An 18,340-nucleotide genomic window follows, 5' to 3' on the forward strand; every position below is an offset into this window, starting at 1 on the left:
TTTTTAAAGGCAAGAGTTTTCTCTGTGTATCCCTGGCTATCCTAGAATTCACTCTGTAGACCATACTTGTCTTGAACTCAGAGATCTGCCTGCCACTGCCTCCCAAGTGCTGGGACTTGCCACAGCCTGCCACTTTTTTCTTTGTTAAGAACATCTCTTCCCCCGCGAATTACATTGACGTACCTTGTGTACAGGTGTGAGCATGTGTTCTCTGTGGAGGTTGGAGGACTTGTGGGAGCCATTTCTCTCCTACCATCTGGATTTCAGAATTGAGCTCCACTTGTCAAGCATTGCAGTGTCCACCTTTATGTGACGAGCCATCTCAGTGGCCCCACTTACACTTTAAAATTTACTATTCATAAACTAATGGATGTTTATGAGTGTGCCTAATGTCCTTGAAGGCCAGAAGGTGTCAGATCCCCTGGAATCGGAGTTCTAGGCAATTGTGAGCCTCGTGTGGGTGCTGGAAACTGAACCATGTGTCCTTAACCCACTGACTGTCTTGATGGCACTGCATTTTGAAACAAGAGGAACTGACTTTGTAGCCCAGGTGCTGGGTGATCCATGTAGGTTTACTTTACGTGGCACTGGACATCTTTTGGTGACAGAAGTTCTGGATTTTACTTTGGCCCAGTTTATTGGCTTTTCTCTCCTTAGTGCTTTTTGGTTCTATTTAAGAAAAGTAGAGACACCTGCCTGTCCCAGGTTCTGAAGATCTATTCTGGTGGCTTTTATCTTTCACCCCACTTGGGACCAACCTAAGTGACGCAGGACTCATGTGGCTGTCCAGTTGACCCACACTGTCCCCTGCTGTGTTCTTAGTCCCTGTTGTCTGTTTGAGGCTCTTGGGGACCTTTGTTGGCTGGTGTGCCGGTCCCTCCTGTACCTGTTCTGCCCGTTTCATGTGCTGAGCCTTTGCGCTTTTCCTCCATGGTTGGTACTGGGAGGTGAACACTCTCTCCCTCTCGAAGGTGCTCCTCGCCGTCAGTGCTCCTCGCCGTCAGTGCTCCTCTGCTTGCTTGACCTGCTCTAGAATTATTGCTGACATTGTCATTGCTGACTGGATTGTAGAGGTGATAGCACCTCCAACTGGCAGTATTTTCCTAATATTTTTAAAGATTTATATTATTTTGAATTATGTGTGTATATGTGGGTTTGTGTGTTTGAGTACAAGTGTTGGCAGAGGCATTGCCTCCCCTGGAAATGGAATAACAGGGTGTTGTGAGCTGTCTGACATGGGTGCTGGGAAGTGAACTCCAGCCTCTGAGAGCGTTGCGTGTGCTCCTAGCAGCTGAGCCATCGCTCAGCTCTGCACCGTTGTTTGATTCCTACTGACGTCTTCTCTTGCCCACAGCCTCGTAGACTTTCCATCGCTGCGTTTGCCTGTGAGAGAGGCTTAGGAGAGATGGATTTAGGCTCACAGTCTCAGGGTTTTGGTGGGGACCTTGGCCTCATTTTTAGGTCTGAGTTACAGAGCGTGTGCCAGAGGCTGCTCACCTATGGCGTCCAAGAAGCAGAGAGGACAAACAAGATGGAGGAGCGCGGGCTCCATGATGCACCAGTGTCAGTGCCACCAGTGTCAGCGGATTGGTTCATTCCCTGACGACGGCGAAGCCTTTGTGACCCTGTTCTCACTCAGTGATCGTTGTCACCAGTCAGAGTCCAAGCATGCAGCACACGAACCTTTAGTGGGCGCTTCAAATCTAAACCTTAACAATTTCCAGATATCTGGGGGGGTGGTTCAGAAGCTGTTTGAAGTACATGAGAGAACATGAGAGAGTCTCAGCTCCTCGCAGTGGGTTGAAGTTGGTTAAAGCTTCCTGGTCTGACGTAGGGCATGTTCTGTGAATGCTTGGGCCCAAAGTCACAAACTGGGCATTTGTGTCTGTATTTTTAAGAACCTTACCAGTTCTGAGGAAGGTGCAGTAATTCCTAGTTGTAGATTTACATCCTGTTAGCCCTTGAGTCTGCTTTTTGGTCTGAGGCTGTTATTTGCTGATGCTTTACCTTGTGGAGTGCCTGCTCCATGTGTCTGTGGTTTTATAGCTGCTTTAGTCTGCTCTGCTCAGGTTAGCTTTATCCACTCTTAGGCTTGTTGGCTTGTTTTGTTTTGTTTTTGGTGTGGGTGTGTCTCTGTGATGATTAATATTGTTTGTCAGCAGATCTAGAATCACGTTAGCGACAACCCTCTGGACGTGGCTACATTGGCTTGATTGATATGGGAGGAGCCTCTAACTGCCATCCCAAGGCCAAGGCCTGGGGTCTGGGCTGACTAGAGAGGAGTGAGTGGGCGGAGCACCAGGACTCAGGTCTGCCTGCCAATTGATGATGTCACTGTGACCTGCCACCTCCTGCTCCTGCCTTCTCCCAGCCGGAGCCTTGATGAGCCTTCTGGGCTTAAGCTGTTTTGTCTGGTGCTTAGTTACAGCAAGAAGAGCAACAAGCATCTCTGTTCTTCTTCCTACTGTGCTCTGCTGTGCGGGGTGGATGTGTAAGGGAGTGTGGTGCCCGTCCTCTACCTGCAGAGTCGCACCCACTTGACCTGGCACCAACTCACTTAGGCAGGACTTTCCATTTGTCTTTTATTTTTTTAAGACAGGGTTGCCTGTGTAGCCCTGGCTGTCCTAGAGGTAGACCAGGCTGGCCTTGAGCTTGGAGGACCACCTGCCTCTGCCTCCCAAGTGCTGGGATTAAAAGTGTGCACCACCACTGCCAGCTTTGTTTTTGTTTTATGAATAGGATTTCACCATGTAACCTTGGCTGTCCTGTAACTCACTGTGTAGGCCAGGCAGCCTCTGCCTCCTGATTGCTAGGATTAAAGGCAGTTCCATCCACCCCAGGCCATTACTTATTACTGTGGGGGTTGGAGCGTGTGTGTGTGTGTGTGTGTGTGTGTGTGTGTGTGTGTGTGTGTGTGTGTGTGTGTATGTATATGTGTATGTTTGTGTGTATGTATGCATGCTTGTATGTATGTATGTGTGTATGTATGTCTACATGTGTGTATGTATATATGTATGTATATGTGTGTGTATGTATGCATGCTTGTGTGTGTGTGTGTCTATTCAGGCCAATGGTATCTTCTCCTCTACCATTCTGCATCTTTTTTTTCTCTCCCTGAACCTGGACCCTACCCAGTTGCTAGGGCTTTAAACAGAGATCCTCGTGGTTATACAGCAGCATTTTACAACTGAGCTGCCTCACAGATGCTGTGCGTGGAAGTTTGCTCTTCTCACGCCAGTGATGTGCAAGACCCATGTGGCATTGGGCAGCCGTGGCAGGCTGTAACTCCATATAGCCCACTCTCAGAGAAGTTAGTGACACTAGACTAGGATGGCAGCCAGGGTGATGATGGCACACATCTTTCATCTCAGCATTCAAGAGGCAGAGGCAAGTGGATCTCTGAGTTCGAAGCCAGCCTGGTCTACATAGTGAATTCCAGGACAGCCAGGGCTACACAGAGAAACCCTGTCTTGAAGGGGGAAAAAAAAAAGACTAGAGATGGCATGATGGTTAGTGTCAGTTGTCAGCTTGACAGCACCCATGATCCTGAGAGACTAGGCACAACCTTCATGGGTTAGATTAGGTTAGCCACGGTACATGTTTGTGAGGGGTTATCTCCATTCCCAATCAAGTGGGAATACTCACTCCAGTAGTGAGCCAGGGCCATCCCTAGTCTTGAGGCATCATAGAACTGAGGAGGTGAGCTGAGCAGGAGCAGCCATCTCCCTCCCTTCCTGCCTAGGATGCAGCTGACCAATTGCCTCAGACTCTTGCTACCAGGCCTTTCTTATGGGGAACTGCACCCTGAAACTGAGCCAACGTAAACCCCTACTCCCGTAGGTGCTGTTGTCAGGGTGTTTATCACAGCAACGAGAGGACGCTGAGGCCCCGTGCCGTAGCCGTTATTTCCAGCTTTAGGTAGTTTCAGTTGCATCAAGGTATAACCCATTGTAAATCTAGGTTCAGTTTCGGTCCTTGGTTTTCTGTGGTTTAGTCCTGTCTCCTAGCATACTTAGTATTTTTCAGTCATCATGTTTAAGAAACTCCGGAGGTTCTGAATGGTGTGACTTCCCGGTGTGCCTATGACATCACGGGCAGAGGCTGTAGCCAGCTGGGGTAAACCTAGGTTCAGTGCGCCCTCGTTCCTAGGATCTAGGTTAACTGTCAGCCCTCGTGTTGTTGATTCTCACTGTCTTCATCTGTTCCTCCATCTCCGTTCTCTGCTGGCCTGTACTTGAGGAGAACGGCACACGGGCAGCATGCTTGTGTGGGCTCTTGTTCTCTCCTGAATTCAGGCAGCGGCTGCTGGAGCCCATGCTCCCAGTTCTCAGTGCCCAGCCTGGTGAGTCATTCTGGAGTCTAGACTGTGGCCTTTCCCTGAGTGCTTACCTTGCTCCCTGGAGCTGTAGCCGGTGTCACCAATGGCTGACCTCAGTGTTCTCATGTAGCACTGTAGTTAAGTGGGGAGAACTGTGTGACACAGTGTTCTGAGGTACTTGATGTGGCAGTTAGTAGTTAGTAGTTAGTTTGGTAGTGAGGTTAACTCATTGCCTGTCAGATTGCATATGATTTTCCTAGTTTGTCAAGTCCTGGTGTTTAACCTCATCAGGTGTTTTGGGGAGGATGTGAGAGGGAATCCTAGTTAGGCTTTCTTGGGGCTGGAGTTAAGAGGATCTGTGGCTCTTGAAGGGGACCCACTTCTGCTCCAGCAGGGAGGTTCATAACAGTCTGTTAACCTTCCCACCTCAGCAGGCATGAGGCAGGCATGTGGTGCACACTTGTGAAGGCAAAGCCCTCATACACATAAAATAAATTTTATAAATCTAGAAAGTAAAGAAAGAGATTTTCTTAGGCTGGGGAGTTTACTTAGCATGTAAGAGTGTGTACTTTCTTCCAGAGAACCTGAGTTGGGTTCTCCGCACCCACGTGGTGGCTCATATAAAGGTCTTGGTGTCATAGAATAAATTCCTGGTTTTTCATTTAGTTGGCCTTACATCAGTCTGCTATTGGTCTCTTCCTCTCCTGCTTTCCTCACCAGCACAGCATCATAGCATCTGGTATATTTGTTTGTTTTTATTTTATAGCCTGGCCTTTGAGACAGGGTCTTGTGTAGCCCAGGCTAGCCTCAAACCTTCCACATAATGCTTCAGATTCTCTTGCCTCTGTCTCAGGTGTGCACCATGAGGCCTGGCTCATGCAGTGCTAGAGATCTGACCTCAGGCTTCATGTGTGTACACCAGGTCCCTACCAGAGCCCTGCCCTGTCTGCTGTCCTGAAGCTCAGAGCCTGAGTGCAGGGATTAAGGCTTTTGCTCTCATTCCTGGCTTTCTAACTCTAAACTCTCCTCCTCATTGTTCTCATTAACGATAATATTCTGTTGTTGTTTGATTTCTTTTATTAATGAAGTTTGAATCAACCGATCTGAGAAAGCTAAGCTCCCTTTTGGTCTTGTTCTCGTTGGAGTGCATTAGTGCTACAGATGCACTAAGACCGTGAGCCTGTGTAGTGGCTCCTGTGCAGTTCCACCATGAGCCTCCTATTCATCAAGTGGCTGTGGCTTCCATGACTCAGCTGTCACCTCAGGTCTTCTCAGTCTGGCTCCCTGTCTACAGCGCTTGGCTTCTGTATGGGGTCTGGCTTTTTGGCGTGTTGACTGTACCCGTTTATGTGCAGGGAATCTGTGGATTTCCTATAGTCGTTTTTTTCCTGTCTACCTCACTGAGTCCTCCCTGGGTCTCTTGGTTCACTTCCTTCTTTCCCATTACTACATTCCTGTTTCTTTTGTCTGTGTATGTCCTTGTGTGCCTGTCGTCATGGTGCCTGTTGTCATGGTGCCTGTGGTGGGAGTTGTCTTCATGCAGTTGGGACTGCCTTTACATGTTTCCATGCATACATGACCTATTGCATTCACATAAGGATGAGTAAGCATGGTCACAGTCTGATGTGCTTTGTCTTAAACACACGCTGACTGCATCATGCCAGGGCTCGATCTGTGCCATTAACTATGTTTCTGAGGGTCTTGGTTGTTTGAACTCCTTTCTGACTGACGTAGGAAGATACTGCAGATCTGCCATGAGTCCACCAGCCAGCCTCTGTGTTGCTGTTCTCAACCAGGTGATCATTCTGGCCGAGTAGGGCATGTGGTGGCTTCCATACTGTGGAAAACATACTCTGGAAGTGTGGCCGGGTCTGAGGCCCTGTCCCAGGAACTCTAAGGAGTCCAAGGCTGACGGGCAGCTGGTGGAAAGGTGCATGAAGAAAGGATAACTAGAAAGCATGACAACAGCACAGTGAACGATAACACAAAACCTAGCTTCATCCAGCAGTGGCTTTCTACAGAGAGACTGGCTGGCCTTGTTGGTTGCTATTTGAGGATCTCCTGCTATGAAACCAGCAGGGGGCACTGCAGTCCCAGGGACAAGAGGAGTGGATTCCTCCAGGAAAAGGCTCTGCTGGCCCCATTTTGGAATCAGCTGATCTTGGTCAAGTGTGAGTGGCACACACAGCAGGTTAGCGCCTGTCCTGTAGCCTGCTAGAGTGAGGTGCCTGAGGCAGGGAGACATGCTCACCCACACTGTTGGCCCTGGTACCAGAATCAAGGTGCTCTACTTCTGAGTAGCTGGGGCCTGGCCTTGGGTGTATGTTCTGTCTCTGAAATTCAAGTATATGGACTGTTTTGTCCAGAACAGAAAGGTGTGTTCTCTGCCCAGTCCTAGGGCTCCTCATGGGGCCACAGTGTAGCTCCTTGAGGGGATGTGGGGAGATGGGATGTTTATGGACTGTGGCCCTGGTCAGACCCCTGTATTTCCCAAGCCTGAGCTGAACTGTTGGGGTGGATTTGTATCTTTTCCTGGCTGGCTCTGGACTACATTAAGATGGATCGATGCCAGAATTGCAGTCAGCAGGGTGCTCTGAAATCAGATGTCTGGCACACCGGATCCTGCTTATCGACCAAGATCCCTGCTTCAAAAGCAGCTCTTCCGCTGCAGGAAGCTGTGGCATAGTACTGGGAGCTGGGCTGACTTTGAGGCCAGGCCGGTCTTCTCTCTGGGCCTGAGGCTACCCTGGGCTGGCTCCCCCTCCCTGACTTTCTAGCCTTCCCTGCAGCTGTTAGAAGACAGGGCTGTATTCCCTTGATCAGAACTCCAAAGGGGCTGTTAGCACTGTACCGCACACAGTGGCAGTCTGGATACCGACCCACAACAACTCAGGAACAGTTTGGGACCCTCGACTTCTCATACTACCCAGGATGTGTGTTCCTGCTTGTTTGCACTCACTAACAGAAGCTTCATTCTTGTGGTCAGTAGCACTTAGTGTCACCAAGAGCTTCAGTTAGGTACCTGCCTGTTGATACCTGCACAGGCGGCCTCCACAGGTGAGAATGTAGTTTGATGTCTTTAGCCTTGTGTTCCCAGGGCTCCCTCAAACTGAGTAGATCTGGGACTCTCGCCTGGGCTCGTCTACTGCTTCAGAGGAGAGGGCAAGTGCATGACAGTGGGCAAGGCAGGCCTGGCTGGCAGTTGCAGAGACAGACAGAGGCCAGTGCCACAGAGCCAACAGCTTATAAGTATGTGTGTCAGGATGAGTCCAAGCTCAGTAAGAGGAGCCTAGAGACCATCAGCTGGGTGTATGTGTCTGCTGGTAGACATCCTTATAGCATGCAGAGCCTGTTTCCTTGATCTCAAGAAATGATTTGATTGTGCATCCTGCTGGCCTGTGCTCTGCGGAACAGGAGCCAGCGTCTGTGTCCAGAGTGGGGGTTGGGAGCACCCTCAGGTAGGAGCATCAGGCACTCAGGGGACTTGGGTCTGTTTTCTGGGTCCCATAGATTGTAATGGGAATACACTACACACTTGTCCTGCTGTACGAGGCCCATGTAAGTCGATCTTAACTTTGTACTTAACATGTTTCTTAGTACCTGGGGTGCTCTGAGCTGCCTTTCCTACTCGTCCTCAAGAAGTGGAAGGCACATAGGGAATGGGACCTCTGTCCTGAGAACTTTGTGAACTCAGTTTCTAAAGTAGATCATAGTGGGGGGTTTTTCTTTTCATTTTGTCTTGGAGACAGGGTCTCCCTACAGAGCCCTGGCTGCCCTGGTACTCACTCTATAGACCAGGCTGACCTTGAACTCAGATCCCCTACTTGCCTCCCGAGTGCTGAGATTAATGCACGTGCTATCACCCTGGCCTGCAATTGGAGGCTATCACACCTGGCCTGCAATTGGAGTTTCTTAAGAAGCTCGTGTCCCAGTGTCAGCAGTTAGTGGATTTTTGTTGTTTTATTTTCTGGATGGTGGTGGTATTAAGCTCAAAAAGCTGAAGGTTGAAATAAATCATTCAAAGTCATGGATGAAATGTTACCTTTCCTTGTTGGTCTCCATGGAATTGGTAAGTGATAGTCCCCATTGAAAATAACTGACATAAAATGACCAAAACATGTCTTTTTCTTTGGTACAGGCCATTTAGGAGAGTCTCCTTCACGGGTATACAGGGACAGAACACCAGGCCCTACCGGAGTCCTCGGTCCCACCCTCCTCAGGGGTCTTGGGTTCTGTACTGCAGCAGTGGCCTCCATCTTCTGCTCCGCCCACTCCTTTCTCTAAGCCTTGCCTTCCCCACTAGTGAGTGGGAAGTGCATTTAGGGAGGAATAGCTTTTCTTGTGGCTTCTGCGAAAGGTCACTTCTGCCATTAGCTGGAGAAATACTGAATGTGTTGAGCTGGGTTAGAAGGTGTTGTCGGGGGCTGGCTCTGTTAGCCTGCCAGAGTCAGCATCACACTGAGAAGGGCATTCTGGGCCAGACATGATGTGAAACTCTCCCTTGGCTTCTTCAGTGGCTGATTTAAACTTCCATCCCGATCCTCTGACCTTTGTATCCAGAGCCTGGTTTCTGTTTTTTACCAGGCCGCAGCTTGGGGACTGGAACCTTGTAGATAGAGGGGCAGCCTAGGGACAGGTCATGAGGGCACAGCATGGGTCATCAGGGCTCAAAAGAATTTTCAGAGTCTACCTCCTGAGACAGCCTCAGCACCAATCAGTCATTGTTGTGCTAGCTTGCACCCTTACTTTCTTGGGGAGCTGATGCCACCCAGAGGCTGTGACCATACCTGTTTTGTTTTCCTGAGATGAGTCACTTTCTGTGTATGTTTATTCTGTGTGTGTTTATTTCTGTGACCATACCTGTTCTGTCTTCCTGATGACTATTGGTTATTCCGGTGAGCACTGAGCCCTGAGTCTTGTCTTCATAAGAAGAATTAGTGTGCTGAGTTTCAGGAACAGCCTCACAGAGCTAAGAAAAGAGTTTAGGGTGTGGTGAGGGCAGGGACCTGGACCCCCCCACTGAATACTGTAGAATGCATGCACTGACTGAAGGGGTACAGGTAAGACAGTGTCCCCACATCTACTTTGGCTCACTGGGTAGCCATGGTTTCTGCCAGAAGGGTCAGAGGCTCTAAGACATCAAGGCAGTGGGTGTCCTCTGGCTAAGAGGCCACTTTGCTGGCTCCTCTTGCAGAACTCTGGAACTAGGAGTTCCTGCCCCTCAGGAAGCTTGAGGAGGCCAGACCAAGGTACAGATAGCAACGCCTGTCCTAGGATCATCCCAGACACACAGTGGAGAGGTGGCTCAGTGGGTGTCTGGTGGCATGATACGAGGGGTTTGTAGCACCACAGAATTTATCATCAGTGGTAGGGCCCTTCAGGGGGAAAAGGCCCCCGAGAAAGCCAGCAGCACATTGAATGTGGCTCTCGTGGGTACTGATGGCCACTCCCACCTCATATGAGAGGTGAAGCCTGAATCCTTGTTTGTCCCTGAGGGATCAAACTTTGCTAGGTCAGTGAGTCCAGCTGTTATTTGGAACTGATGTGGATAATGTGATGGCAGGATATCCAGCCTGTGTGGCCCACATCCCCTGCAGAGGCCTACACTTTGGGGTCCTTTGGGAGCATGAACCTAATAAATGACTGCACAAGCCACCACCCCACAGTGGATAGTCGCTCAGACAGTCTTGCTTCTCTTGCCACGGTGGTTGAGAAACTTGACCTTGGCCTGGCCTTGTGGTGCACAACTCATCCCAGCATTTGAGGCTAGCCTGGGTTATGTAGCATCCTGTGTCAGAAAAGGAAAGAGAACCCTACTCTTTCCAGGAAGCCTCAGAGTCTTCATAGCTTCCTGCTGGGACAGGGACTATCGTCATTCTTCCTGACTTGGGGTCTTTGGTCCAGGTGGTGCTCTGGGTCGGCCTGGGCATCCTTGTGGTCAGCACACTCACCACCCTGTCTGTGAGCGAAGAAGCTCCTCTGGACTTGACGCAAGGAGCTCGCAGCGGCCAGCGAGGAGATGCCGAGGGCGCGATGAAGGTGGAGGCAGCCCGGCTATCAGGTATATACACAGGCCCCGACCCCAATCCCTGAACTTTGATGGTGTGAGTGTTCTCAGCACCAGCTCAAGGTCATGGAAAGTAATTTCCAAGTAACCTCTTATTTCTGCTTCAAGGATGTCAGTCCTGTTAGTAACTCCTGTCCTGAGAGTGATGGAGCCAAGTGGGAGGATCTAGGCTTCGGCCCAACCAGCCCCATTGCAGGAAGCTGTGTGCTCTACATGGAGCCAAACAGTGTACTGCTACCTCTGTGCAGGTGACGTGGGGATGGCACAGTGCCAGCTTGGGCTCAGTTTTGCCATCACTGCCCATGCTGCCTCAGCAAGGGTCTTAGTGGTGCCCCATCTCCCCCATCTGTGGCCATGCCACGGGGACCCAGGATGTGTGTTTTCAGCGTCACTTTCTGCGTATGTTTATTCTGGTAACTCAGGGCCAGCATCACCCATCAGGCTGAGGCCCCAAGCCTGTGTGGCAGTGTGAGTGTGTGCAGATATGGGTGTTGTAGCAGGAACTGTCCTGGGTAGCAGTAATCCTGGCTTCTCTGGCAGTGGTGAGGGTTACACATTAGACTAAAGTCAGTGAGCTTTGGGTCCAGATTTATAAAACACTGTTTGTCTGTCTGTCTGTCTAGCTCCAGCTCTGCGGAGGCTCCAGTAGGGAAGAGCCCCCTCCTCCCTGGCAAATTTCTAGCCATTGTGGACGTGTCGGCCAGTCGCCTGCCTCAGAGGCAGTGCCTGTAGTGAAGAAGAGAAAGACGGTCCTATTGAAGGGCACTCTGAATGGTGCCCCTGCTGGACGCTCCTGAGCTCTTAACACTGTTGATGCCGAGACCTTTTGGTCTCTGTCATCTCTGTTGGGCTCCACATCCAGTGCCATCGCCTTGGTAGCTGCCCCGAGGTGCTCTCTTAGCCCACCCTCCTTTGTTCAGCCCAGAGCTTAGGTAGCTGCAGATGCTGTCATCTGTCTTCCTGGATTGGCAAAGGCAGAGAAGAGGCCTCCTGTCCCAGTTCCCAGGAATCAAGAGGCCAAGAAGTCAAAGTTGCTGGGGACCCTGGTGGATACCTGGGGTTCCCAGAGGCTGAAGACAAATGATGAGAAGCCACAGAGGACCATGTGTGATGTGGCCTTAGGTTTAGTGATCTGGACTAGGGGACCATGTGTGGTGTGGCCGTAGGGTTAGTGATCTGGACTGGGAGAGAGAGGTTTGCTTGAGGAAGGAGGTGCACATTGCATGCTGCCCTCCCTAGCTGATGGAATACCACTGCCCGTGCCTCCAGCAGAAAACAGGTGTTGACATGGGAACGACACATGGGAAGGGAGAGATGCGTGGTGGTGACGGTGACATCCTGGTAAACTACAAGCTGAATATACTCCCTTGCTATGGGTAGCAAGGACATCATGGCACTGGGTACTGTTGAGGTCACCCAGCAGAACCCGGTTCAGTTCTGTCTCATTGGGCTGATCATTAGCTTCTCCTCAGTCCACACCCAGGCTCCTATGGCTGTCCTGTGCAGCTTCTAGTCACAGCCAGCAGCTGTGTCCCATCTCTATAGACTGTTCAGGCAGCCTGCTCACCTGTGCCCTCTGAGGCAACATCTGGTTTCCATTTCTTCATGAGGCTATAACAACACACATGGCTCCTCTCAGAACCACATGCCGTCTGTTTTTAGCTAATTCTGTTTTCTAGCCACCCAGCCTCCTGCTTAATTGAGGTCTTGGCTGATTTGGGCAGGGCTGGGACTAAGAGCCTTCCCTGACTGCCCTGTCAGCTCCACCACTGGGTGTGAGAGCCTTGTTTATTGATCTCTTTGATGTTGTGGGGTCACAGACGGAATCTGCATGCTCTAGTGAGAGCCCAGCACGTGCTGTGACTGCATTGTGCTCTCACATGGCACACGTGACTATCAGGTGCAGCCGGGGGCCCCATGCTTGGCCTCGTGGACCTTTGGTGAGCCTGGCTGAGTCCCTGTGAATGCTCAAGAAGACGATTATCCATTTTAAAGTCTAACTAGGCCGCTTATCTCCGCGCCCGATGGCTCCTAGATGGTCTTGGGGACGGATTTGAATTTGTCGTGTTCTGGCTCCGTCTGAACACTGTTTCGTGCCGTTGCTTCCTTTCTTCCTCTTGCCCACCCATCTTGTGCACCCTGGGGCAGCACAGCTCAAGCCACGCCCCAGTCCCCTTTTCCTGCACCATGGGGGGACTGCACTGGTTAGTTAGTGGGAAGTAGAAGTTAGGGGCTATGCGGGGTGGCCATGGGGTGCTGTGGGTGCCAGGTACAGGTAACCTCGGGTCCCAGTCAGGCACACAGCCATATTCCAGAGTCCTCCAGGATAGACTTCTCCTGTCTTCTTGTCATCGCTTCCTCTCCAGGACCTTCCATGGTTTCTGCTGCTGCCTGCCTTGGCCACTTGTGGAGGTGGCAGAGGCCCCAGCAACTTTGACAGTTTCAAGATTCATCCAGGAGAGACCCTGCTGCTACATGTTCCTCCCTCCTTGGCTGACTTCTTGACAAGGGTCCTGTCCCCCCTCCTTTGTGCTGTGTGTTCCTTTGTCCTACTATTTTCTCATTCAGTTTTCTTGTGGTTCCAGAAGGTAGCCTTCCCTGAGGAGATGGTCCTCATGGGGCCTGCTGGATCAGAAGGGCTCCCCTTGGGTTGCTGGTGGCCTATGCCAAATCTGTGTGCTACTCAAGGGTGCAGTGCTGGCTTACATGCCACTCGGAGGAAGTAACACTCTCCTGACTGACGCCTGGAGAACAAAGCAGACGCTGGTTCTTAGAACAGCTCCCTAGAGCAGAACAGGGCTGGCTTTCAGGAAAGAGGCCATTTCTCTTGCTTCCTCAGGAACCTGGGTTGCTGAGCTCTGAGAGGTGGCACTGTTCTTGTCCCAGCAGGGCCTCATCCATAGGGAGAAGGGTTTTAGCATCTCTGGGTTGGATGCCAGCATGCAGGAGTGAATGAACATTGTCATTGCTACCAACGACGACGACAAGGCATCCAGGGAGAGCGCAAGAGGCCAGTGACCAGCAGACCTCCATTGGGATGTGGAGCCTGCTGTCCAGCCCCTAACCTTCGTCAGAGGTAGAAGTAGCCTCAAGCCTGGTAGTCAGGTGGAGTAGTAGAGCTTGTCTCCGAGAGGACCGGGGGAGAAGGGCGAGGAGAAGGAAGGGGAGGACTTATAGCCTACAGCAAGCAAGGCCTCATGAGGCCGGCCTTTGGCCCTCTCCGCACTGGAGTTGCTATCTGAGAGACAGGACTCCTGTCTGTTCCTCAGGGAAGCACTACAGAAGGTGAGCATGTGCCTTGTCACCTTAGTAGTCCGTTTCTGTGCATGGGAGGAGCCCAGGACTTGACTGGAATGTGGCAGCAAGCAGCTGCCTTGGGAGGACAAAACCTGGGTCTTTGCGGGCTCCGGTTACTAATACTGTCAGTAGGCCTGGTGACTACAGGGGATAGCCTATAGTATGTGTGAGGGGTCCTCCTTGGGGCCACACCAGGCCTTCACATCTTGGTTGTCAGCTGGACCGGGAGGCAGGTGAACCTCACCACCACACTGTTTCCTGTTTCCACCCTGTGGTTGCCTTGAAATTGGAAACAAATGGGAGGGGGGTGTGCAGGGTGAGAGCTGCCATCTTTGGAAGTTTATGTTTTGTTGTGGCATTGTCAACATCCATTCCTGATGACAGGTCTGTTTCTATCTTGGAGTGCTGACCAGCAGCCATGAGTTAGTTACTGGAGCTCAGCTGCTGGTAGTGGGGCCTAGAAAACCTTCCCAGCCTCACAGCCTCTGCCTGTCAGCCCACTTCCTAGCTTAGAATACAGACAGGATAGGCGTTCCTGCAAGGCAGTCCTCTCAGAAGAGCTTCAGGGTCATTGAGCCAGATGCTTGGCTGCCCTGTGGAGCCTCCCCCAGGGCTTCAGACAGGGAGCAGCAGGCTGCTCCTCACCTGAGGACGAGAGAGACACTCGAGGTAGACTGTCCTTTGCTGTTGTCTTCTCAGCCGGGTGGTAGAGCACGCCTTTGATCCCACACTTGGGAGGCAGAGGCAGCAGGATCTTTGAGTTGAGGACAGCCATGGCTACATAAAGAAAAACCAAACCAAACCAAACCAACCAAACAAACAAAAAATGAATTTTTTCTTGCATGTGTTGGTGTTTCCCTGCCGTGGTGTATGTGTGTGTACCATGTGTATGCCCCATGCCTGAAAAGCTTAGAGGATGCATCAGGTCCTCTGGAAGTGGAGTTACAGATGGTCTGAGGCCCTGTGTGGCTGCTAGGGACCAAACCAGGTCCCCTGCAAAAGCAGTCAGTGCTCATAACCTCATAGCAGTCAGTGCTCATAACCACATAGCTATCTCTTCAGCCCCAGTTCTGTTTCTACGGTTGTTTCTCCTCTGCTTCGTTCTTCAGTTCCTGTCATGATTGCTAAGTACATAGAGCGTGGTTTCTGTTTTTGTTTTTTGAGATAGGATTTCATGTAGCCCAGGCTAGCCTGACACTAGCCTGAGGATGACCTAGAGTTTATAAGGTTCCCACAAACACCTCCAAAGTCCTAGGATGATGCCATAGCTAGTTTATGTTGTGCTGGTTCTGAGCCCTGGCCAGGGCCTATGCATGCTACCAGCTGAGCCAGATCCCAAGCCCTCAGAAGTAGTCTTTTTCAGTGAAGCTAGTTTTCTCCAGTTCTGTAACCACAGTGCTAGGCTGTGGTTCCTGATGAAACATGGATCCTGGGCATTGTGGGCATGCGAAGAAGAACTTTGGCAGCCTCTCCTTTCTTCTCACTTTGTGGTGTGAATTTTACCCACCAACAGCAAGAGGTTGACAGGCCCACCCAACCATATCCTTAAAGGCCTTTCAGCCTAGGCCTTAGGACCAGCAGCAGTTGGTTCCTGCGGGAGACCCTAGGAATAGCGCTTGGACGTGTGCTCACGCTGCCACCTGGCGGCTGTGGATGAGTGTTACATAGCATGTCGTCTGTCTACAGGTATAAATTGAGTCATGAGATTCTTTATTATGAGTGAAAAGGAAGGATTCTGTCGGTTAACTGATAATCATGATTAAACAGGAAGAAACCTACCTCTACTCTGCCATTTGGCTTCCATATATGGTCCCGATCTTAGGAAAATGGCCCAGCCTGGTTTCTGGTGGCTCACTGTGCTGTGCTTGCAGTCCAGGATCCCGTTGTAGTCATGGCTGAGGATAGCCAAGAGAAGCTAAAGCCAGCAGAGGACAAAGAGGTCCTGGAGCAGGCCCAGATTAAGGGGCCAGTGGATGTGCCTGGAGGGGACACTCCCAAGGAGAAGCAGGAAGCTGCACAGCTGGATCGCCCAGGTCAAGGTAAGTGCTAAATGGGCTCTTGTGTCTTCCTCAGCCTAGACCTGTGCTCTGCCTTCCTCTTGGCCAAGACAGCTGTCCACTGCTGTTCCTCTTGTGACATTGCCATTCTGGGAGTCCTGGCAGTCCTCAGATAGCTGTAGAGGGGCCTGAGGTCATGGTCATGTCACACTGGAAAGCCAGAGGACAGTTCAGGTTCCATAGGAAGGTAGAGAGGACCCTCTTCAGTCTCATGTCCTCGTCCTGTCCTTATGTCCTTCCAGGTATTGCTGTCCCTATGGGCGAGGCCCATCGCCACGAGCCTCCCATCCCTCATGATAAAGTGGTGGTGGATGAAGGCCAGGACCAAGAAGGGCCAGAGGAGAAAAAGCCACCTCCCAAGCTCCCAGATGAAGGAGACCCTGCAGGCAGGGGGCAGGGGGCACCACTTCTGCCTGAGTCAGAGAAGAAGCAGGACCCTGAGAGGGGAGAGGAAGGAAAGAAACCTGAGCAAGTCCTGGCAGTAGGGGGAACTGAACGTCCTCAGAAGATTCCAGAAGCAAATGGTCAGCCACCTGTCCAGCCTAGGAAGGAAGATTCCAGACCAGGAAATAGGGATCTGCATCCAGTTCCCCAGGCCAGGGTTTCTGTGGAGCTGAATGATCTGGTGGCAGGTGAAGGCAAGGAGTCTGCACAGAAGGCTGGAGGGGCCCCGTGGAAGCCCATGGAGAGTGCCGTGGAGAGCAATGTTGGTGAGTGCCAGCCTCTGGAGTTCATCACAGGGAATGGGTTAGTCCTGCTCAGTCCCCACAGCTCTCTCATTTCACATGATTAGCATGTGACTGTCACAGCCCTTCAGCAGCTGGTGGGTAAAGAAGAGCCGAGGAGCCTGACAGCTTCTGTAATATCTGTCACACAGTTGTGGCCATACCACTAAATGTCAGGTGCCAGGCTGTTCTCGTGGTGCACTCAGGGGACAGTGCAGGAACGCTTGACAGGTAACACATTGTTAGTGCCCGTCTAAGAGCTGGTTAGGATGGTGCTTGCATTTTAATTGGCGAAGGTAGTTAACATTGGCTCACTGCCATAGCCTGAGATTGTTAAATGTTTTTTATTACTTCCCTGGTAACAGTCAGGTTGAACATACACTGTGCTGGGGGGCTGGCTAGAGAGTCATTTTAGGAAACATCTGCCAGCCCCTCACCCACACCCAACTTTGACTTTCCAACAAACCAGCGGAGTCTCCCTGTGTGCAGGTGGGAAGGCGGGCCTCGCTGTACAAAGGCCAGAGGCTGCAGAGCAGAGGGAGAAGAAGGAGGCTGAGCAACCGGGTGGAGACCAAGCAGGGAGCAAGTTGGAAGGTGAGGGGGCCATAGCCCTACGGAAGGAGCCCCAGAATGAGCTTGGGTGGGATGGGTGCTCCTGGATCCCTCCTGCCTCCACAACTTCCGTTGCTTGGTTTTTATGCTAAGGAAGCACCTTCAGTGACCCCTCGCTATTCCCATCAGTAGCTTTCCTCCGGCCCCTCTCCAGGATTGTTTTTATCTCCCTCCTTTGCCCTTATACAAGGTGTCACATGGTCATCTGGCTTTTAACTACCATTTTGATTTCCTCTTTAAGCAGGCATGTTAATATTTTCACCACTCGTCCTTAAAGGCTAGGAGGGAAGCCTTAGTTCACAGCTGGGAAGACTCATGTGAAGGCTCTGCCTGAGGTGGATCTGTGTGCCGTGTGCTAGTTGGGCTGGGATGGCATTGCATCTTTGTCACACCTGACGTAACGGCCTGCCCTGGCACCTGAAGTTTGCCATGGCTGTTGTACCCTGAGTTCTCTAAACTTTCATGTCCATTTTGACTTTATTTCGTCCCCGTGGTGTTTCTTGTGCAGGGGAGGCAGTGGTGGCCTACCCGGCAGCCCACTAGTGACAACCTGTCCAATTGTTTTTGGTGAACCCTCAGCTGAAGTCTGACCTGGGCTACATGGTGTCCCAGGCCAAACTCCATGGCCATCTCTGAACTGGGCGTCTTGGGTGTTCATGCCTCACGCCACAATGGGTTTGAAGAGATTCAGGCTTTGCCTCTCACTCAGCCATAAAGGCCAGACTTGAGCAGCTGCTCAGCCGCTGCAGCTGATGGGGGCTGCTCCTGGCTGACAGTGCAGACCTGGAAGATAGAACACAGGTTTCTTCTGCTTGGTTGGAGCTCACAACTTGCTTGGGAAACTTTCCCACACTTGCTATTTTTGTCTCTGGTTTTAGTCTGACTATATTTGTTGGTTCCAGTTTCTGTAATCTCTCACCTAAACATATTTGATTCTTTGACTGTTTTTTTCTTTCTGAAGAAGAGACTTTTCATGGTTTCCTATTGTGCCTCTCTTCCATATGCCTCTCAATGGGACGGACAGCTGAGATTAAAAAGCTAGTAGCAGGTACGGCTCAGGACTGGTGCAAAAGAAGCATGTGTGTGGAGGCCCTGACAGTGTGGGAACAGCACCTTGGTGGCACATTCTGCCCCTGAGGGCCCTGCATGAAGATGTGTCAGTTCCGAGGAGTGGCACCCCTCCAGACACAACATAGCCCCCAGGTGGGGTCTCTGACCCTCCAGCTCCCTCTTTCTTCTCAGCCCCTGTGGCTTTATCCTTAGA

The 18,340-nt window shown here is 51.2% G+C and overlaps 1 protein-coding gene across 7 annotated transcripts in view; it reads left to right on the forward strand.

The window, feature by feature from the left end:
• Window positions 1-18,340, forward strand: part of Slc38a10 (solute carrier family 38 member 10) — a 49,753-nt gene that overhangs the window by 26,627 nt on the left and 4,786 nt on the right. For 4 of the 7 annotated variants that reach the window (XM_032914094.1, XM_032914095.1, XM_032914096.1 and 1 more), the window contains exons 11-15: window positions 10,223-10,379; window positions 15,554-15,721; window positions 15,982-16,449; window positions 16,954-17,058; window positions 18,101-18,124. In XM_032914094.1, the coding sequence (XP_032769985.1) occupies window positions 10,223-10,379; window positions 15,554-15,721; window positions 15,982-16,449; window positions 16,954-17,058; window positions 18,101-18,124 (922 nt within the window). The remainder of the gene's footprint in view (window positions 1-10,222; window positions 10,380-15,553; window positions 15,722-15,981; window positions 16,450-16,953; window positions 17,059-18,100; window positions 18,125-18,340) is intronic. The other 3 variants (XM_032914100.1, XM_032914098.1, XM_032914099.1) reach the window with 1 other exon arrangement.

This window comes from Rattus rattus, chromosome 9 (assembly GCF_011064425.1).
Source record: "Rattus rattus isolate New Zealand chromosome 9, Rrattus_CSIRO_v1, whole genome shotgun sequence".
Taxonomy (NCBI): Eukaryota; Metazoa; Chordata; class Mammalia; order Rodentia; family Muridae; genus Rattus; species Rattus rattus.